We start from the raw sequence: 21,194 nt of genomic DNA on the forward strand, positions 1-21,194 counted from the left end.
TCAAATTTAATCACAGTTTTAAGCCCTATTTTTTTTTTCTAGTGTGGAGGTAGACCACTGATTTTTCACTCCCACATAGGCAATATGTACTACTATACTGTAAACTGTTTAGCTGCAGTCTGCAATCCATCGCTGTCAAATGTAATCACAGTTTTAAGCCCAAAATATTTTCTAATGTGGAGGTAGACACCACTGATTTTGCAGTTGCGCAAAGGCAAACATACTATACTTTAAACTGTTTAGCTGGCATGAAAGGAAAATATCATCATTATTGTTTATACGTGGTTTGAACCCTGTAAACTATATTTGGAATTATCATGCAATCAATTTAATGCATAATTATGGTCTTAATAAAAAAATTGCCTTGACCATTCCAGGATGTAGTTTGCCTTTTAAGTCTGCTGAGATTTGGCTCCAGCACCCCGTGACTCTGACATGGATATTATATAAATACACTTTTATTTTTTTCTTTATTATAGTAGTATCTTTAATCTTTGGTGAAAGTTTTTTGGAATGTTTGTATTAATGGATGTTTACTTTATACTGTTTGTCTTCACTGTCTTTAAATTTGTACAATAAAATATATTATGAGCTTGTTTTCAATGTCATTTAAATACTTTGTGAGGGTCACACAAAGTGATGTTTTCAATCTTGAATTCGACACAAAGTTCAAGGCCCAAAACAGTACAAAGACTATCATTTTCTGATAAAGTACAAATAATATGTCTTTCCTTTACTATGGAATTGCATAGTTGTTTCTGTGGACTTCTTGTCAAGACACTCAAATGATTACCAAGGAAAGTGTAGCCAGATTGTGGCCTAGTGGTTAACTCACCTGACTTCTGTCTGGGAGACCTAGGTTCGATTCCCAGTTGTGATGCTTTTTCACTTTGTTGTTTCTGTGGACTTCTTCTCAAGACACTCAAATGATTACTGAGAAAAGTGTAGTCACTTGGTTGGCGCAGAGGTTTGTTCACTGGACTCCCATCCGGGAGACCTTGGTTCGATTCCCGCTGTCAGCACACATTTTCCCTTAGTTGTTTCTGTGTACTTCTTGGAAAGACACTCAAATGATTACTAAGGAAAGTGTAGTCACTTGGTTGGCGCAGAGGTTAGTTCACAGGACTCCTGTGTGGGAGACCTGGGTTCGATTCCCGCTGCCGTCGTTTGGCTGAAAATACTTGGAAAGAAGAAATAATCAATGGAGTAAGACGAAGGGGGAAAAAAAAGAAAAATCTTTTTAATTTATATTAAACACTTAGTCATACTTTTCAGCAAAAGGTTATATTCCGAACTGCCTTCGGCAGTTCGGAAGACACTTGAAGGACCTGTCTGTGCGAAAGGCGTTCTCGGGTCGGCCTTCGGCCGACCCTCGACCGCTTGCTTGGTCAGTGAACCGCCGACACCGGGAAGCGAACTCACGTTCTCTCGGTGCAAAGGCGAGTGTGCAACCCACTACACCAACTCGTGCCCCACTTATACATGGGTGTTGAAACGTTTTATCCAAGGAAATGGGGTGAAACACTTAGTCATTTTTTGGACAAAATGCTTCATCCACCACTGAATACTTATTCAGTTAGACACCTTACACACTGATACTTATTCTTTTAACTGAATAACATTGAGAAAATCTTTGCCTGCACTGGGATTTGAACCCAGGTCCTCAGATGTGGGAGACTGATGACTTAACCACTGGGCCAACACCCTGTGAGAGAAAGCAGTAGTACTTGTACTTTTGTCTTTTCCATTTACCTGAATAACATTGGGAAAATGAATGCTTCATCCACCACTGCATACTTATTCAGTTAAACACTTAGGCATTAGAACTAATTCTTTTAACTGATTAAGATTGGAAAAATCTTTGCTTGCACTGGGATTTGAACCCAGGACCACAGATATGGGAGACTGATGACTTAGCCACTGGTCCACCACCGTGTGAAAGAAATCAGTAGTACTTGTACTCTTGTTGGCTTCAAGTGGAGGAAATATTAGACTTACCCCTCTTACATGTAATCTCAGTGGCTTGGTTTGCTTTTTTTCAGAAGCAGAGAGGCTCAGAAATGATCCAAGTCTCTCTAACAGGGATTTAAAGACTAAAACATCAGTAATAATGCCAAACAAATTCCAATGAAATAGGAAAAGATGGTTTGACTTAATATTTATTTGTATAAAAAAAGCAAAAAAAATCATATATAAATCAATTAACTGGGTACAGAAGCTGAGATAATCTTCACATCATCAACGGGTCGGTCTTGGCCTTTGGTTTCCACCAGTCCAATCCGGTTGAGCACTCCTATTCCCTGGTGCACCCTTCCAAAAATGCTGTGCTTTCCATCGAGCCACTGGGTGGGTCTGAGTGTGAGGAAAAACTGGCTTCCATTGGAGTCAGGTCCAGCATTGGCCATTGCAATTATGCCAGCACCTAAGAAGAAACACAAATTCAACATTTCATCAACATTTAACATATTAAACAAGAATTATCCGAATTGTGTGACACAAGCACTGACAGTAGAGCCAATATACATGCCATAATTCTTTAAGCGTGACATGTGCACAAATAAATGAAAGAAGACACTAAGCAGCAAATTGAAGAACATATATTATACATTTACATAAATACACAAATAAATACATATACACACATGCTGAATACTGACACCTGATGGACTTAAAACATATTGAGCATCCCTTACTTACTGTATCCAAAACCATCATTTACGTTTGCATTCACATTTTACTGTTCCGTATATGTAATGTAATTAAAAATGCTCTTTGATATTTGAGACACAGTTGATTAATTACTAAATGAACATCTGTCATAATGTCATAAGTATAAGTGCTGTTATTAACAGCATTGCGTTTCAATTTTACTACAGAATTTCAAAGCGAAACCAAAAACCTACTTACCAGTAAATTTAAGTTCTGGATGGAGTTCATCTTCAAACTGTTTCCCATAAATACAGGCACCTCCACGACCTAGAAAATACATGACAATATACCATAGGTGACCACGTGATAAAAGGATGAAATAATCTACATGAATTGGATATTTGCCAATGTTCAGAAAGATTCCAGATAGAAATGGACTAACCTGTCCCAGTTGGGTCACCACCCTGGACCATAAAGTTCTGTATTATCCGATGGAACTTAGTATTGTTGTAGTAGCCTCTTCTCGCCAGCTCAGCGAAGTTCTTGCAGGTTTTAGGTGCATGTGCCCAGTAGAGTTCCAACACAATTGTCCCCATCCTATAAAACAACATAATGTATTGTAGCATTTTAGGGTTAAAATAGCCTTGTATGAGAAATCGACGAGCGAAGCGTATCATGTTTAAATAAAAAACATACGTGGTCTCAATTGTTACAGTAGGAGGTTGCCATGTGTCCGGAGGTATGCCTGACATTATATTATAATGTGTGTTAAAACAAATTACCAAACAGTTTTAGCCACACTCAAATAATAGTGCCCTCGTTCAAATGGGGTTCAATGTGTTTCTGCTTCCTGTTGAAAACGTAATTTCCGCCACACGCCAAAAGCAAGCATGATTTGGTGCTGCCCTCTAGTGGAGAAAATGATCAACAGGGAATATTCTCTGAAACTGGATCAAAATGTTGAAAGTTTTGCCATTAACCCTCTGTAGGGCACCAATTTAACCCATTTCCTCCCCCAATCAAAACGGATTGGACGTCTAGCACCGTCAATGGCACGTAAAGATAATTTCAGACAGTTTTCCTAGGACTATTAAAATCACAGGTGTCAAAGTGGCGGCCCGGGGGCCAAATTTGGCGAGCTGCATCATTTTGTGTGGCCCGGGAAAATAAATCCTGTGTGCCAACTTTCTGTTGCGAAATTCAAATTGAATGACATCGCAATAATAACACACAAAAAAAGGAAGTTTTTGATGTAGCCATTGCAGTTCTAGTGCGCTTGAGCTGTCATGTGACTAATTCGATGAGAACGTCTAATCCAATAAGGCCAGGAGCAGCATGCTCAACCTGAAGCCAGATCAAGATATTTTTGTATGCCAGCACCACGTAAGAAAGAGTAAATCAAAGAGGTGAGTAAGACATTTTTTTCTACTAAATGGAAACTTGTTGACATTCTATACTATGATTCTGTTTTATTGAGCCCTGAATGAGTGTGTTTTAGGAGAAAATAAAAATAAGAAAAGCATTAAATGAGAAAAAGCTGCATTCATTTTGGCAAGGAGCTGAATGTTCTCCATCCCTGGTACATATTTTTAATGTATTTTTCCAGAGAAAAATGTATCTTATTTATCCGTTTCTACTATCCAATAGTGCTCCATCATGTCCATTCTTAAAATTCACGCCCGAGAGATCTTTGACTCCCGTGGGAACCCCACTGTGGAGGTCGACCTCTACACTGGCAATGGTAAAGTGACTGAAAAGCGTAAGTTTGGTTTTGTTTTATTTCTTTTGTAACCCCTTTCTGTCTCATTCTTTTCAGGCCTGTTCAGGGCAGCTGTACCCAGTGGTGCATCGACTGGAATATACGAAGCCTTGGAGCTGCGTGATAATGACAAATCACGCTACCTTGGGAAAGGTGTGTGTTGTGTGTTCTTAGGTCTATTCTGTAAAAAGAAGGGGGTGGAGAGATGGGTCTTTAAACAAATATCATAGAGATAGGATTTGACTTTTGGACACATAAAGATTAGGGAATTGGAACAAGTCTGTATAGTTGACAAATCACAATGTCATTTTAAATGATTATACATATAGTTGTTAAATAGATAATATTAGTTGCTAAGATTTGCTATTCATCTTCTTGGCTCAGGTGTCTTACAGGCAGTGGAGCACATCAACTCATCCATTGGGCCTGCACTTATTCAGCAAGTAAGAAATCATTGTTGGAATAATTATTTCTTTGCCAAATTGATTGTAATCATCACACGCACATGTCATCAATGTATTCTTTACTGCTATCCAGAATGTATCTGTGGTCGAGCAGGAGAGAATTGATCGACTCATGATTGACATGGACGGCACAGAGAACAAATGTTGGTGGTAATTATTATTATTATCTTTTAAATGAGATTTTAATTGAATTAGATTAGAGTAGTATGTAACATAGGTCTACGGTAATGTATAGTATATGTGCAGAATTCCAATTCACATAAAGGTTTCCTTGTTTACTGTCAGTCTTTTGATTTGCTCCTTCTGTCAAACAGCCAAATTTGGCGCCAACGCCATTCTTGGTGTGTCGCTGGCTGTTTGCAAGGCAGGTGCTGCAGAGAAAGGTGTTCCTCTATATCGTCACATTGCTGACCTTGCAGGAAACCCCAAAGTCATCTTGCCTGTGCCGGTGAGACTTTGTATCCCACCTCTAAAACTTATTGTTGGTGTATGGATGAATTGTAGAATATGTATATGTAATGTATATCTACTTTTGAAGTGTGTGCACAATGGAGGACTACTATATAATTCTAATTCTTCTAATAGATACTAAAGTTCCTCTGCTCCATCAGGCCTTCAATGTGATCAATGGTGGCTCCCATGCAGGTAACAAGCTTGCCATGCAGGAGTTCATGATCCTTCCAATTGGCGCAAGCACCTTCAGAGATGCTATGCGCATTGGAGCTGAGGTTTACCACAATCTCAAAAATGTCATTAAGAAGAAATATGGTCAGGATGCCACCAATGTAGGTGATGAAGGTGGCTTTGCTCCAAACATCTTGGAGAACCAGGAAGGTAACCATATTGATTCAATGTTACATGCTGCCTCTCAATTCATAATGTATTTTTTTCTCTATTATTTGACACCGCAGCACTGGAGCTGATAAAGGAAGCCATAGCCAAAGCAGGATACACTGACAAGGTGGTGATAGGCATGGACGTGGCAGCCTCTGAATTTTACCGTGAAGGAAAATATGACCTGGACTTCAAGTCTCCCGACAATCCGTCTCGCTATATCACTCCTGAAGAGTTGGCCGACCTCTACAAGAGCTTTGTGAAGGATTATCCAGGTCACCTCCTCTTAACACTTTGGTTATATGCCATTCAATGGCACACATGTTTAATAGAGAAGTAATATGATTATAAGGTTTTGCTTTATCAAAAAATGCATGGTATGGAAATGAATGATGATAATGCTATTTTAGAAAGTACAGGTGCTGATATTGGTAATAACTAAGGATGTGAAGCATGTATATTTCATCAAAAATGATAAATGAGTGGAGCAAAATGGAGAAATTGCTTAGCTTTTTAAAACATGTTAGGTGATCCCTGACCATACCGTTCAATTCAAGTACCTTTTTCCAACCAGTGGTATCCATTGAAGACCCATTTGACCAGGACGACTGGATGGCTTGGAGCAACTTCACCGCCACCACCGACATCCAGGTTGTTGGAGACGATCTCACAGTGACCAATCCAACTCGCATTTGCAAGGCTGTGGAAGACAAGGCCTGCAACTGTTTGCTGCTTAAAGTCAACCAGATTGGCACCGTAACCGAATCTATGCAAGCGTGAGTTTACGTTGTATTAGCTCATTGGATAGCAATCTCTTATGTCCGTGATACTTTAGTCCACATTTTCTAGATGAAATAAATCTTCTTATCACTGTCTTCCAGGTGCAAGATGGCCCAAGAAAACGGCTGGGGAGTCATGGTAAGCCATCGTTCAGGAGAAACTGAGGACACCTTTATCGCAGACTTGGTTGTCGGGCTTTGCACTGGACAGGTAGCGACACCCATTTCAGTGATTTTTTTGGACATATTATATACACATTTAAGAGAAAAATTGATAGCCATACATTACAAATTTCATATGCACCCTCAGATCAAGACTGGAGCACCTTGTCGTTCTGAGCGATTGGCGAAATACAATCAGATTCTCAGGTGAGTTCATTTTCTTTGCTATCTCACATCATCCTTAGTATGATGGGGCTGACTTTGGACTAAAGGCAAAGTACACAGTACAGTAAAATAATTACTGAATTTAGACCTTCACTAGCTTACGGTCACAACGATGCATATTTCAGAGTTATTATAAAAAACTGAAATTCCTGAGATGCTGGGTTGCTTGGTTTTGGGGTCGACCAGTCACTCATACGATATTCCGTAACATAATGCCCCTTATAAAAGCATACAGTTTAAATAAAATCAGCGTTGCATTTGTTATTATTAAATTTGAATATGTAAGTAATTCCAGTGTTTATACTTTTAAATAATCATTTTGACAACACTCCTCACTTTCCCATTAAAGATGAGCTATTTTTAAAACAGGCCAACAGGCTACTTATGGTGTCCTTGAGGGCTATACTTGGTGCTCATAGCACCAGGGTTAAAACCACTTAGCTGGAGTTCTCTTCTCAGCTGTTATACAGAACAGTTGTTGTCGGAATTTTTACATCAAAGTTCTAATTCGAGCAAACCAGTGTACCCTGAAAAAACCCACACAGGCACATGCAAACTCCACACAGGTGGACCCACCCGGAATTGAACCCAGATCTCCCACTGTGAGGCCGAATTTATTTATTTGATAAATGGCTGAAGGGAAAATTCAGTGTTCACATTGTTGTCCACCACTCAGAAAAGCATTTATGTTATATAATGCCTCATGCAGTCTTGCATTACACAACAAAGAAATAAACGGAACGCGAGTAATAGACAGAAGAGCAATTTTGTAATAGTAGGGCAGCTCAAGGCAAATTTGTGTTTTGCTGGCTCTGTCTCTGGGTCAAAGGCACATTGGCAGTGTTCAGAAAAAAGGGAATTCTATTTCTCCATCAAGTTTTGCATTCGAGTGTGTGTGTTTACACTCAAGAATTCTGGGTGCAAAATGAATTAGTTTGAATTGAGCCACGGAATCATTCTAGTTCTAAATTTGCACTAGTGTGAATACATTTTTTTGTGTTACGTGAAATTATTAATTAGATCATATGTCTGAAGGGCAACAATTGTTTGTACATATGTTTGGGTAAATTCCTAAATGTGATCATAGTATACAGTGTTGATTTTTGGTAGATCTGTGTGTGAAGCTAACTTGAAGTATTTGTTTATTTGCTTTATAGAATTGAAGAAGACCTGGGAGATGAAGCTACTTTTGCTGGGAAAAACTTCAGACGGCCATTGGCGGAGTAACTCCTTACCCAAATAAACTCACATAAAAATAGGAATTATAATAAATCTAGTTGAAGGGCTGAAGATGCATGCACTTTAAATCTGAAGTGAGTTTAGTCAAAGGTACTTTTTATAAATTATTTATAAAAAGCCTATGGTTGATGATTGAGCCAATAAACTGATAGCATATTGTGTGTGTGCATTTTTCAAATGTTTTTTTTCTGTGTTCGCTTAATTTTTTATTCATTTGTCACACATGATCATTAACTTACCCGCATTGGATCTCACAATGGCGAACCTGGACCCAAATCCAGGTCGGTATGTGTGAGAAATTTGCACGTTCTCCTCAGGCTTGCATGGGTTTTCGTCGGGTACTCCAGTTTACTCACAAATTCCAAAAACTTGCATGGTATAATGATTGGACACTATAAATTGCCTCTAGGTGTGATGATGGTTGTTTGTCTCCTTGTGCCCTGCGATTGGCTGGCCACCAATTCAGGGTGTCGCCCCACCTTTGGCCCGTTGTCAGCTGGGATAGGCTCCAGCACCCCTCGCGACCCTAGCGAGGATAAAACGGTTCAGAAAATGAGATGAGAGATGAGATTTATTCATTAGTTATTGTTATTATTTATTGATTCTTTATTTGTCTGTCTTTTTGTTTGTTGTTACTGCACACTTGGTGGAGGCTTTAAATCGCATTATACTTGTATAATGACAATAAAAGCATTCCATTCGAATCAAATAAGTCAGTTTGAAAAGCTATTAATTGAGTATAAAAGTGTAAACGAGGGCTACAACACGTAGATATAAACAGTTTTTTCTCCACTCGTCAAGTTTGAAGACTGCGCTCAGTGTGCGTTGTGGCGACTGAGGGTATTGCACCAGAGAGAAGAAAAAAAAACAAGACTCCCTTCGCTACAGCGCCTCCATTTTGAATAGCCGTGTAATAAGGGATTGGCATAGTTAGTGTGTATGTGTGCGTGAGTGCATGTGTTTGTGCGTGCGGCTGTCGCCCCGCTGAGCTGCGTAGTGTCAACAAGCCACAGCCAAACATCCGTCGATATGGACGACCTGTTCAGCCCGCGGAGGTAAATAACTTGTGCTGTGATTCGATGGCGTTCATTGACGCTTTGTCTATCGGCTACGCTTCGGGGTTTGCGTTCGCTTAGCGTCCACTTTGCACCGATCGCTCGGCGTGTCAGCAGTCACGAAGTTGTGGCTAACGAGCTAGCCGAAATTACAGCCCGATCGCTAATGTCACGGTCCCGGCCAGCTAGCCTCTCGTCTTTGGTACCACATTGTGATATATGATCGGCGACAAAGATCAGTTTGCCCGTGTCATCAACATATTATTGCGTTGTGTATCAGTTGCAGACTCCTTTGGCGATTTGCCAATTAAAACAACATTCGCCATCGTTGTGTATTTACATACGCGGCCCGCCTCGCATACATACATACATACATACATAGATATGGCATGTTATGTGTGTGCTAACGTCGAATTAAATGCTGGATCGAGCCCTGTGGCCAAGTGGAGGACATGTTAATAAACGATACTATGCTCCAGTTTTAAAACAAAGTATTTGTTTATGTGTTTTTAATAATAGTGGCTCCTGTTCTAATGCGAGAATTAGCAGCCCTTGTGCTGGCGTGATTGATTGACAGGCCTTCGCGGCCGCTGGCGTCGGGTTTCGCTTGGCCTAATGTCAGCAAACGTCACCGGGGCGGGGCAACCATTGGCTGACGAAGACGTGTGGGCGGGGCGCCGCCTTTTAACCAGATCAGTGAGCACATGAAGCGGAGATAATCAGCTGAGAGCAGCGATCGCACGCCGCCGCGACCTGAATTCCCCTGATTTTTGTCCCTTGCCACCACTGTGATGGTGGGTGATTTATTGAAGCAAACATTTGGATTGAATCCATTGTTTTTTTTCCATACGTGATTTCTAGGAGCTTGAACAGCACTCAAGGCGAGATAAGAGTGGGACCAAGTCATCAGGTAAACTGGGACTATGTTTGGAATCACTTCCAATATAGTGCCCTATATACTGTAATGAATTCTTCATTAAAAAGTTCTCCAACCTTTTGTTAGGCAATTGGATATGCCCTATTATGAATTATTATTGCCCACAAACCTTGTATTTTCTTGTGATATTTCTTGATGGAGTTCATAGTGTGGCCTTCATCAGTTCATTTTTTCTCCTCCTCCTTGCCTTTTTTTGTTACAGGCAAAGCTTCCTGAACTGCAGCCTCGGTCCACGCCTGCTTCCCAGACATCTGCTCAAGGCGAGGAGCTTATGTGGTCGCCTGGCGTCAATGATTGCGACCTTCTCATGTACCTGAGAGCTGCCAGGTTAGTGTCACTGAGACGGTATTGATTAGAATTCACTTCAGGCCCTTCCACCGTTGCCATTGTTTCAGATGATTTTATCCATTAATTCATCAAGTCAATCCGAAACACTGGGATGAGGTGGCATCTATTTTTTAAATTCAATAAAGTTGATGTATCTTTGATTGACAGACAACAAATTGTTTCTCCTAATAGCTTTTGGCTCGTAAATGACGTGCATGTCTGCATTTTATGTTTTTGAAGGAGCATGGCAGCATTTGCGGGTATGTGTGATGGAGGATCCACAGAAGACGGATGTTTAGCAGCCTCTCGTGATGATACCACACTCAATGCCCTCAATATGGTAAAGCGCTTGCATTCATCTTTGTCCTCATGTATACTACTCAAAGATGACTTACTGTTTGACTGCATATCCACTCCAGTTGCATGCAAGTCATTACAACGCGGCAAAAGCTCTCCAGCGGCTGGTGAAGAAGCCTCTGCCCAGACTCATTGAGAAGTGCTGGTCTGAGGATGATGTGGTGGGTTTCAGCTTATTATTACCACTTATAAGATTTGTGTTAAGGTAGGCAAGATGAAAAAAGTTCATTTGCAACCTACTACAAAACCACAATTCAATTTAAAGCAGCACATGTTACAACTCTAGTAGAGAATCCTTTAGTAATATAATAATGCTTTTGTAATTTTACTCGCTTTCCAGAAACGTTTCATCAAAGGCTTGAGACAATATGGAAAGAATTTTTTCCGGATTCGAAAAGACTTTCTGCCTAGCAAGAAGACTGTGAGTGATGCTCCTCTGCTTTATTCAAACTTCAGAAAGTCTAACATAAATTATGTAAAGTTAATATAACTTCAGGGAAAAAAATAAAACCAAAAAATGGCCATTTGTGTCACCAGGGCGAGCTAATCACCTTCTATTACCACTGGAAAAAAACTCCCGAGGCTGCCGGAACGCGAGCTTATCGACAACAACGCAGGCAGCCGTCATCTCGAAAAGCAAAGACTCGCTCTGCCGCTGCTCCTGTGAGCGCCCCGTCTAGAAATTACTCTGGTGAGCAAGCGTGCATTGCCTCTCTGTCTTTGTTACCATCCTTGCAAAGGTTAGAGTCCCCTAATACTGTATCTTTTCTTGTGCAGTGGATGCAAGTTCAGCCAGTGAGGATGAACTGGACAGTGAAGATAGTGAACAGGATGTCAAGAGCTGCAGCCACTGCGGAACAACACGTGTGTAGAATTACTATATGAAGAAACTGCTGTTGTTATCTTTTTTTCAATTATTTTTTTAAAAGGTGCTGTTTTTCCCCCCTGTAGGTTCCAAGGATTGGCATCAAGGAGGAAGATACAACCCTTTGCTATGCACACCCTGCCGCACATATGAAAACAAGCATGGCTGTCTGCCTGCAAGCCACAAGTCGTCAGGCACGTCATTCATGTTTAAACCCGTGAAAGAGGAAGAGGAGGGGAACAGTAAACATGCCATGAGGACACGGAGAAGTAGAGCACCTGTAAGCATAATGCAGTTAACAGTACTTGTCATTTACATTGTGGAAGGAAAGTAGCTCTTTTGCAGTTTAATGGGACCAGGATTGATCTCCTATGTCAAACCAACTTTTCCAATATTAAATAACTAAATACAAATTAATTTGTTCCCCACTTTTGGGGAAAAAACACACAAAAATATAATATTACAATGGAAACATGTTTTTAATTGTTTTAAGTCACCTGAAAACTTAAACTTAAAAGTATATGTTGCTCAATTAGCTGTGAAAACTAATAACTGTTTTCTTTTTTCATAAGCAGCAGTTATCTTCTTTGAGAAGTGGCCACAGGAGACTCACGGGGTCTCCCACTAACGAGGAGCAGCACTCCACAACCCAGAATACCCAGACTGGTACTAGAGCTTCCACCACAGACACTAAAAATGACTCTACAAAGAAGAATAACAAGGTAAACAGTAAATTCCCACTTGCACACTTGAAGTTAAGCATGGACCTAAAATTGATTTAACGCCTTACGATGTAAGGTTTGGGTTATGATTCTTGTTGATAAAACTTTGATGAGAACAACATTATATTTTTAATATAGCCAATCCACTTTGACTGGCCATGTTGGTGACAGTCATTTGCTGCCAGCCCTTCCAGACCATGGCAACTAATAAACTTAATGAGTTCTCTGTAATGGATTGATAATACTCAATAATCTTCCTTTTAGAAGGTGAAAGAAGAGGCAGCTGCACCAAAGACAATGAAAAGGGTCAGGGAGATTCCCCCTCAGGAGCCAAACAAGCCTGAAAAAGTCAAAGCTAAAAGGCAAAAAACTCAGGTGAGCAACAAACAGTGAATGTAGCTATTAGTTATGCGTCAATCAATGTCAGTCATCAAACTTGCGCTTATTCCAGGAGCCACAAGATTCACGTTCCGAGGTGGAGGCCGAGGTTGAGGAAGAGAGCTCATCAGAAAGCCGCAGTGCTCAGGATGACGGTAGCAGTGACACCAAAGACATCGATCAGGACAACCGCAGCTCCTCCCCGAGCATTCCCAGCCCTCAGCAGGGCAACGAGAGCGACTCCGACTCCTCCGCTCAACCGAGCGCCGTCCCCTCCGAGCCCGCGGCCACGCCGGCCGCCCAGGCTGATGTGGCGCCCCCGCAGCCCGCTCCCACTCAAGGCCCAGCTGTGGTGCCCTCACAAAGCACTCCCACTTGTGGCCCTCTTCCTAGCCCTTCTCCTCCATCTCCAGAACCACCACAACCAAGTGCCGCAGAGCCCGCCACCAATTTAAGCCAGAGCAGCAGCCGCCAGCCAGCCGGCTCTCTTTCACTCACTGGTGTACCGCCGCTTCCTCCCACAGTCGGGCAAGACTCTCCTCTCTCATCTCCATTTCAGGTGCCACCCGCTCTCAGCTCTGTGCCCTCCCAGCTGCCACCAACCCAGAGACCCCCACCTTTCTTTCGGGAATCGCAGCTGCCCCAGTCTCCTCTTACTGGCCCCCAAATCAAGCCTCCTCCAACTACCCCAATTCAACCTTCCCACAAACAGATTCCGCACCAGGCTGCTCCCCCCTTCCCCCAAATGCCCTCCAATCTTCCTCCTCCACCTGCTCTAAAGCCTCTGAACTCTCTGCCCAATCAGCATCCTCCAGGTGCACCGCCTCCACCTCTTCAGCTCATGCCTCAACCTTTGGCCGTGCAGGCGCTTGCTGGACAGCTTCCGGTGATTTCTCAGGCACACGCTCACCCTGGAAAGAGTGCAAGTTCCCCTCATCCATCCGGCGCATCTTCGCAGCCTCTCCTTTCGGCCACAGTCGGGCCCGTCGGCCCCATCCCGGGCTTGCAGCCATCCTTCTCTCCCGTTGGACAGAGACCATCGCCGAGCTCTACAGTGGGCGGGCCTCAAATTCAAATCAAAGAGGAGCCAATGGATGAGATAGAGGAAGCCGAGAGTCCGCAGTCTCCACCACGCAGTCCTTCACCCCAGCCGACTGTCATCAACATGGCGAGTCATGCCAGCCAGTCTGCACGGTGTGTTTTCACCTTGTCTGTAGAATGTGACCGTGCCAATTATGAGCATAACTTTCTTCGTTTGAGATAAAATAACATTCAACACAGTTTTACACATATATATGATACCCCTGCTTGTACTAAGGAATTTGCACTTGTCGTTAATTGAAGGTTCATCAAACACCTGGACCGCGGCTACAACTCTTGCGCTCGGACGGACCTGTTTTTCACCCCCCTCTCCTCCTCCAAGTTGGCTAAGAAAAGGGAGGAGACCCTTGAGAAGGCTCGCAGGGAGGCTGAGCTCAGCGCTCGGCAAGAGCGAGAACGGGAAAAGGATCGGGAGCGAGAGAGGGAGGCTGACAGAAATGCTGTAAGTGAAATACTTCTTTTAAATTGCAGATACCAAAGAAACGCAGGAGTAACAAAGCTATTTCAAGTCATATTTTAGTTCAATTGAGAAGTCGTTCTCTTTCTTTGAGCTTTTTACATTGGATACAACCTATGTGTACTTATACGTATACATAGTGTGTATATATACATACACACAGAATCAGAGTGGTGCACTTTTACCACACAACATGCATAAATGTTTTCCAATGTGTTTGTCTACAGCGAGCTTCCAGTTCTTCTCACGACAACCGCATGAGTGAAGCTCACATGGCCGCTCACGGGCGCGCTCTCTACGAGCAGCCGCCCACCACAGTCGCTGCTGTTCCCCCCTACATCGGCCCGGATACACCTGCCCTTCGCACCCTGAGCGAATATGCCCGGCCTCACGTCATGTCCCCCACCAACCGCAACCATCCATTCTATGTGTCGCTCAGTCCCGGCGACCCCATGCTGGCCTATCACATGCCCGGTTTATACAGCGCCGAGCCCAGCCTGAGGGAGCGTGAACTGAGGAACCTCCGTGAGAGGGAGCTCCGCGAGAGGATGAAACCGGGCTTTGAGGTTAAGCCCCCCGACATGGAAACGTTACACCCCTCGGCCAACCCCATGGAGCACTACGTCAGGCATGGGGCACTAGCTCTGCCACATATACCTGGGCCACCCCACCACTTCGCTCCTTTTCATCCCGGGCTCAACCATCTGGAGCGGGAAAGGATGGTTTTGGCCGGTGCCCAGATGCGTCCAGAGATGAGCTACGCCGAACGCCTCACCGCGGAGCGGCTGCACGCTGAGAGGATGGCCTCCATGGCACCGGATCAGGCGGCCAGGTTGCAGATGCTCAATGTTACGCCGCATCATCACCAGCACTCGCATATCCACTCTCATCTCCACCTGCACCAACAGGACCCCCTCGGTCAAGGTGAGTGTTTTGACACTACGACACCAAACACAAGTTCTCGCCAGTGTATTCTGTTGAGGTTCATCAGTTTTCTGCTGATTATTTACAAATATGTTCATTCATTCATACAGGTTCAGGCCCTCATCCTCTGGTGGACCCGCTGGCAAATGGACCACGTCTTGCCCGCTTTCCCTTCCACGGAGGCCCAATCCCCAACCCGCTGCTGGCTGATCTTCCACATGACCATGAGTTGCTGCGCCACCCTTTGTTTGGTATGTCCATTTCATCATGCTCTGTTCATCACACAACTAGTTTTGTCACTTTTCTCAGGTCTTTCCATTTGTCCATTGTCAGTCTCTTTTTCTTATAAACCTTCAAAATTAGACTTTTATCTAAAAACATTTGGTCATGACGTGATTATATACACAATAACACGAGATGCTTCCTCTTTGTGGCTAATATAGTTTCTCTGTTCTAAATAGGGGCCGCATATCCTCGAGAGCTACAGGGTCCGATTCCTCAGATGTCAGCCGCACATCAACTCCAGGCGATGCATGTTCAGTCTGCAGAGCTGCAGAGAATGGCCATGGAGCAGCAGTGGCTGCATGGGCATCACATGCATGGAGGCCCCCTGCCCAGCCAAGAAGATTACTACAGGTGAGGGATTTAAATTCAGGATCATTTCCATCACTGCTCATAAGTGCACTTTAATTTAGGAGTTAAATTCATGGTTATGCCATTAAACATTTTCAATGACTTCAAAACAGTTACATATTTAAGGAAGGGAGGACATTTTGGATGGTCACATTTTATTACTAGCATTGCTAAAATGTCATTTTCCATGTTAGATGGAGACTTCTTAGAAATACTTGTTTTTTTCCACTATTATACATGCCCACACACATCCTGTGTAGTTTTTTTTCCACTGGGATAGATATAATGACGCTATTGTCTTTTCCTTGGAGGATTCTGGCCTATTGAGTGACACTAGAGTATTCCCTTTTTTTCTTCCCTCCTTCTTGACTTTATTTTCCTGTTTTTGCATAGTCGTCTGAAGAAAGAAGGTGACAAGCCATCTTGAGATCTACATGGTGCTTTGCCTAAAAGCCTGTTCTTAATACCCGGTAGTGTGTCTTTCTTCCCCCCCTCGAAATATATCTATATATATATATATCTATATATGTATATATATATATAACAACATATTGTGTATCGATATGTGCATTCCTCCTTCCTCAGCACTTCAAAGGCCTACTAAAGTCTGGATAAGGTTTTCAAAAGACTTTATAATTCTTTTATGGAGAATCTCACACATTCGCGTGAGCTTTCAAGAGAAAGGTACTTTTTGTCAAGCTACTGTTTAACAGTTTCATATGCAACACACACTGTTGTGAAACCACAGCCCTCAGAAGATTTGCAAACAGACTTTGGTATGACTGTCAAATATATTATTATCGCATATAAATGATGATTCCTTGTACAGAACTGCATTTTAACCAGTTTTTTTTTAATAAGTGTTAAGAATCAAGCATGACTCAGACTAGAGTAGAAAGTGGCATCGTCTTGTTTAGACTTTAAACAAATAGGAGAGGTTGGTTTTACTAACTCTGCTAAATATTTGTCTAAATCCTAAAGTTTTATATATCAAGATATCTTTTCACAGTATGACCTAAGCTTTATTCACTCCTTTTTGAGCCTGTGTATATATATTAAATGTTCACAATATTGTACATGAATGAATATCATTAGTTTTAGATTAAACTTTGGTTTAGCAGGAAAACCTTAAACTATAATGCTATATAGTACTATAATTGATATTAATAATTATCAATTGGATCATAATTTGGTATTTCAGGAAAGAATGAATAGAGTATTTGCTACAAATACTAGAATTGGAGACTAATTTAAATATTGACAATTAAAAATGGCCTTGAAATGTAATATTTATGTGTATCCATTATAGTGTGTCCATTGTCTATTTATTTCAATAAATATTCTGCAGTGACACCATACTTGAAGTCATTTCATGTGGAATTAAATTCTATTTCTTTGCAAAACTGATCTATTCCAGTTTTGTACATGCTGACAAAGCTATGCTTAACACTTGTGTCTTTATAGAACAAGATAAGTGATAAAAATGGAAAAACAAGCTTCATTTTATGGTAATGTACTGTATTTATTTCAAGGTAAGTCATCACAAATAATATAGAATATGTTGGTTCCCTTTTATTTTTCAAACATCAATGTCTACTCTGCCAGTATCTGTCACACTTTCAGACTTTTCCATTGTCTAGTCAGTTTTAAATAAACCCAAATTGCGCATAGTGCTGACAAAAATAAGCTATCTTTACACTGCTATGAGGTATCTATAGAATTGTGCAAAATTGCTGGCCATGTTTCATCTCATGAAACAACATGGAGGGTAAAAATACAAATGGGATTGCACGGTATGGATGATGAATCAATGAATTATCTTGTATCATGCCCCGTAGAACATTCTTCATCTTCACTTGGTCTGTCGCAGGTACTGGATCGCTGATAGTGCGCTCACGTTTGCAAGCAAAGCTACAAAAGATATTGCACATTTCATCATATTGTCATGTCCTCGCCTTAAAATAATTGCCTACTTATTTTTTCACCTAAAAATGATTACAATTGTTAGTATAGCGTAGTATTGTCACACTTTAAAAAATATGGAAAACAAAACCAAGTTGAACAGCTCAAAGACAACCAAAGTCATACTAAAAAGCATTTTTAAAATGGTACAATGATGCATTTATTGAGGGAAAGTCTAAACCGAGATGTATGATTATGATTTAATTCACTTTGGTTTCTTTTTGAGCATTTATTTTTGGCTTGTGGTTTGATGGGCGTTGTTATGAGAGCTTTCACTTTGTATGACAGGTTGTGTGAGGCTATTAACTGGCAGTAATTGGGCCTAGGTGTGGTCAATGAAACTGAACTCCAAAAAATGGGTTAATTGTAGCTCACCTCATTTAGAAGTATAATGGGGGGGAAAAAACTCAAAAGTTTCTTACCGGCCTTCCAGGCATCAGGAGATTTTGTATCTGACGATTTCAGCACCCAAGAAGCAAATGCGATGCAGACCAAACACATGTCAGCCTGCTGAAGTGCAGACCAGATGCCCTCTCGCACTAAACCAAACACAAATCATTCATAATTTGCCCACCATGCTTTTCATTTTCACATCCGCCATCATTACCTGGTTTCTGTATTCTTCCCACAATCCTCTGCTGCTCATGTATTGAGGGGGAGAATCCCACAACGTTAGTAGTGCCTTCCTCACCCCGAACTGGAAGAACATTAGAACTTTTGTCCCAGAAGCTGCCTTTGTCAAGAACGCCAATTTTCCTCGATGACATTGAACTCATCCCAGTCTGTGATTCGGCCAAACGGAGAGCTTTCGAGACAATTTCGAAGGGTGAAATGCCATCCTCTTCCAAGAATGCTCCTCTTAAAAACAAGTTATTCCATTTGGGCAGAGAGAATTCTGTGTTGGAAGGGTTTGAGCACGAGAAGATTGGGACAGGTTTCCATCGGTGGTTCTGGGATGGTAACATCTTATGTTCGTATGTAAAAAACATATTTTCGTATGATGGCGCTGTTGTCAAGCTTTCAGGATCATAGACGCAAACTACATTACTTTGTAGGGGGAAAGAATCGGGAAAAGATTGCAGGAGATCATCATGAGGCGGTAGTGCAAGTATTGCTGATCTTAGATCTGCTTCTTTTGAATCCATCAATTCCTCATTGGATTTTTTATCATTACCATCTACAAGAGGCCATAAAGCTAAGTCCTCCGTACTGAGATCTCGTACATTCTGAACACTTTTGTTTTTCGGCATGGATCTAGGCCTCAAGTATTGTCCAGTGGGGTCTTCGAATGGTATTGGGGTCTGGCTTCTGGTGCTCCCTTCCCTCTCGTCTTCTCCTTGCTGGGTTTTACAGATGAGATCGGGGCTGGGGTTTCTACTCATGCCCAGGAATTGCCAATAATCTTCTTCAAAGTCACAAACTGAGAAATCCCAACTGGAGCGATCCGCCTTGGAGTCACCCAGCTGTGTGGAGTAGTCCGAGTCAGCTGTGTCGGAGGTATCTGTGAGGCCTCCGTCTGTCAACTGATGTTCCTCAGGGTCCACCAAACTATTACTTTGTGATGGGATGTCAGACATCTCAGTAGGTAGTGGACTTCTTGCCATCCTCAACTGTAAAATGTCATTTATAGTCAATTTTTCCATTTCGTCCCAGAATGCTGAGATGGCGTAAACACATGGTGTCTCGCCTGAGGCTTGGGCGTGGGCTTCAGGGCCTTCAGCCACGGGGGTGACGACAACGTGGGGAACAGACCAAGGACCATCACTGTTACCCGCTTTTGGGTGAGGTTCAGTTTGGACTATAGGTGGATCTGCATCATGATGGACCTGACTCTCAATTGGAGCTATGTTAGATTCAGGTTTATCATAAGTTTGGTCAGCAGAATACTCTGGGTAGTCTTCTGGCTGGCATTCAGTTGAATCTTCCTCTGAGAAATCCCCTGATTCATCAACTGAGAGGTAGATTTCAGAACCCGAACTTTCAAGAGTCAAGACCTCAACACTGTCGTCAAACTGCTCTGATTCCACCCTCCCCAAATTCAAATTCAGGGTTAGTTGGTTCTTGTCTTCCATTATAATATCAACATATCGGTTTCCATCAGTAACACTTTGCATCATCCCACCTTTCAATAAGGCTCTTTTATTTTGCACTATATCATCGTCATTCAGGGTTCTTTCTTCCGTTTCTTGCTTTGTGGAATTCTCTTCGGGTATGGTTCCTTCGCTAACATTTCCCTCAATGTCCTCATCATACTGGCTTCCTTCTATGTGCTTCGCATTAGCACTTTCATCTAAGGTTATTTCTATCTTACCTGTTCCTTCTTTCCGACCTTCATTAAGGGTTTGACAATTCTCATACAAGATTCCATCTTCATTTGGTGAAATGTTATCATCTTCTCGATGATTTTGCTTGATATTTTCATCATGCATAGCTCCTTCTTCGTCCCTTTGTATCCTTTCTTCATTTTGCATTGGTCTTCTACTATACTTCTGTTCTACAACAACATCACAACTGGTTTGCTTGCTTTTATTTTGTACTAGATCACTCGATTGTTCTTTAATGCGGTTTGGATTATGTACTAAGGGAAAAATGTCCCTCTTCTCACTGTGTTGCGAGTCCTGCCAGGTCTCACAATTGGTATTTTTGGTCTTTGTTTGTTGTTGTGGTATTGAATTGTCATTCAGTGATAGTGTTACCAACCAGCATTCTCTCTCTTTTCTCAATGGCACTTTGAGGACATCACTCTGACTTTTCTCGTCTGAAAGTGATCGTGCAACGTCTGTAACGACGGCCTCAAGTGCTTTTATGATGCTTTTTTGCGTCTCTTCTGGGATGCTTTCTTCTGGTATGTTCACCTCCTTTCTGAGAAGAGAGATTCCAGTGTAATCACATTGGATGTCATCCTCTCTCAGTGTTTTGGGACAGTCCAGAAGAACCTCTGGACGATGGAGGCTTTCGGGATGAGCGAGAGGAGGTTGTGGGACACAGCACCCCTCGCTCTCCTGGTAAAAACTGGACCAGTCCCCCTCTGCAATGTGAAGGCTGTGATCCAAGTCATCCATTCTGACGCCTCACATGCTTTCCTGGGAGCAGAAATGGCAACGCAAAGGTCAACATTCAAGTGTTTATGTTGTATTTTGTCCTCTTTGTCTCCTTTATGGCTTGGAACAGTCTGGCCAACAACAGGTTTGGGCTAAATATAAAACACGTGTATAGTATTTTTTCATTGGGATACTCTATAGGTCACATTATTAGGTACATGCTGCTTAAAGTAGCAAAATTAAATGCGGTGTAAAAAAATCACCAGAAGTTTAAATACATATTTTACCTGACAGGTTAGTGAAGAGCCACATTTGGTTCCCGAG

General features: G+C 42.0%; 4 protein-coding genes across 7 annotated transcripts; 2 read left to right on the top strand and 2 right to left on the bottom strand.

Annotated features, from left to right (window-relative positions):
• Positions 1-2,142: 2,142 nt before the first annotated feature.
• Positions 2,143-3,518, bottom strand: ppil1 (peptidylprolyl isomerase (cyclophilin)-like 1). The gene is made up of 4 exons (XM_077726626.1): positions 3,346-3,518; positions 3,092-3,246; positions 2,908-2,976; positions 2,143-2,422 (listed from the first exon to the last, which is right to left on the bottom strand). The coding sequence occupies exons 1-4, from the start codon at positions 3,399-3,401 to the stop codon at positions 2,202-2,204; spliced, it is 501 nt and encodes a 166-aa protein (XP_077582752.1). The 5' UTR covers positions 3,402-3,518; the 3' UTR covers positions 2,143-2,201.
• Positions 3,519-3,957: 439 nt separating this feature from the next.
• On the top strand, positions 3,958-8,270 carry eno1b (enolase 1b, (alpha)). The gene is made up of 12 exons (XM_077725847.1): positions 3,958-4,055; positions 4,297-4,390; positions 4,466-4,561; positions 4,793-4,851; positions 4,946-5,015; positions 5,187-5,320; positions 5,484-5,706; positions 5,784-5,981; positions 6,281-6,482; positions 6,588-6,696; positions 6,796-6,854; positions 8,030-8,270. The coding sequence occupies exons 2-12, from the start codon at positions 4,306-4,308 to the stop codon at positions 8,097-8,099; spliced, it is 1,305 nt and encodes a 434-aa protein (XP_077581973.1). The 5' UTR covers positions 3,958-4,055; positions 4,297-4,305; the 3' UTR covers positions 8,100-8,270.
• Positions 8,271-8,990: 720 nt separating this feature from the next.
• Positions 8,991-17,225, top strand: rereb (arginine-glutamic acid dipeptide (RE) repeats b). 4 transcript variants are annotated; one of them, XM_077725846.1, is made up of 18 exons: positions 8,991-9,166; positions 10,028-10,076; positions 10,306-10,430; positions 10,671-10,770; positions 10,850-10,948; positions 11,128-11,208; positions 11,325-11,478; positions 11,565-11,651; positions 11,739-11,932; positions 12,225-12,374; positions 12,639-12,749; positions 12,826-13,311; positions 13,558-13,946; positions 14,097-14,295; positions 14,538-15,234; positions 15,345-15,485; positions 15,696-15,870; positions 16,261-17,225. In XM_077725846.1, exons 1-18 carry the CDS (start codon positions 9,141-9,143, stop codon positions 16,292-16,294), a joined length of 3,297 nt encoding a protein of 1,098 aa, XP_077581972.1. In that variant the 5' UTR covers positions 8,991-9,140; the 3' UTR covers positions 16,295-17,225. The 4 variants fall into 4 exon arrangements, with proteins under 4 accessions (XP_077581972.1, XP_077581969.1, XP_077581970.1 ...); XM_077725843.1 differs by having other exon boundaries at positions 12,826-13,946; XM_077725844.1 differs by having other exon boundaries at positions 8,992-9,166; positions 12,228-12,374; positions 12,826-13,946.
• A 290-nt stretch (positions 17,226-17,515) lies between these two features.
• perm1b (PPARGC1 and ESRR induced regulator, muscle 1b) lies at positions 17,516-20,130 on the bottom strand. The gene is made up of 3 exons (XM_077726784.1): positions 18,437-20,130; positions 18,252-18,368; positions 17,516-17,778 (listed from the first exon to the last, which is right to left on the bottom strand). The coding sequence occupies exons 1-3, from the start codon at positions 19,944-19,946 to the stop codon at positions 17,720-17,722; spliced, it is 1,686 nt and encodes a 561-aa protein (XP_077582910.1). The 5' UTR covers positions 19,947-20,130; the 3' UTR covers positions 17,516-17,719.
• Positions 20,131-21,194: the final 1,064 nt, after the last annotated feature.

The sequence above is a fragment of the Stigmatopora nigra genome, chromosome 10 (genome assembly GCF_051989575.1).
Source record: "Stigmatopora nigra isolate UIUO_SnigA chromosome 10, RoL_Snig_1.1, whole genome shotgun sequence".
NCBI classification, from domain to species: domain Eukaryota; kingdom Metazoa; phylum Chordata; class Actinopteri; order Syngnathiformes; family Syngnathidae; genus Stigmatopora; species Stigmatopora nigra.

Bases quoted from the DNA above. Each gene is read 5' to 3' on its own strand.
- ppil1 (XM_077726626.1), bottom strand. From the start codon at position 3,401: ATGTCAGGCATACCTCCGGACACATGGCAACCTCCTACTGTAACAATT. The intron at 3,247-3,345 runs GTATGTTTTTTA...GTTGTTTTATAG, and splicing joins ACTGTAACAATTGAGACCAC to GATGGGGACAATTGTGTTGG. The intron at 2,423-2,907 runs GTAAGTAGGTTT...GTTTCTTCTTAG, and splicing joins TCCAGAACTTAAATTTACTG to GTGCTGGCATAATTGCAATG.
- perm1b (XM_077726784.1), bottom strand. From the start codon at position 19,946: ATGATGCAAAGTGTTACTGATGGAAACCGATATGTTGATATTATAATG. The intron at 18,369-18,436 runs GTAATGATGGCG...TGTTTGGTTTAG, and splicing joins GGGAAGAATACAGAAACCAG to TGCGAGAGGGCATCTGGTCT. The intron at 17,779-18,251 runs GTAAGAAACTTT...TATCTTTTGTAG, and splicing joins TCCTGATGCCTGGAAGGCCG to CTTTGCTTGCAAACGTGAGC.
- eno1b (XM_077725847.1), top strand. From the start codon at position 4,306: ATGTCCATTCTTAAAATTCACGCCCGAGAGATCTTTGACTCCCGTGGG. The intron at 5,016-5,186 runs GTTGGTGGTAAT...TCTGTCAAACAG, and splicing joins GGACGGCACAGAGAACAAAT to CCAAATTTGGCGCCAACGCC. The intron at 6,697-6,795 runs GTAGCGACACCC...ATGCACCCTCAG, and splicing joins TCGGGCTTTGCACTGGACAG to ATCAAGACTGGAGCACCTTG.
- rereb (XM_077725843.1), top strand. From the start codon at position 9,141: ATGGACGACCTGTTCAGCCCGCGGAG. The intron at 11,479-11,564 runs GTGAGCAAGCGT...TTTCTTGTGCAG, and splicing joins CCCGTCTAGAAATTACTCTG to TGGATGCAAGTTCAGCCAGT. The intron at 13,947-14,096 runs GTGTGTTTTCAC...CGTTAATTGAAG, and splicing joins CATGCCAGCCAGTCTGCACG to GTTCATCAAACACCTGGACC.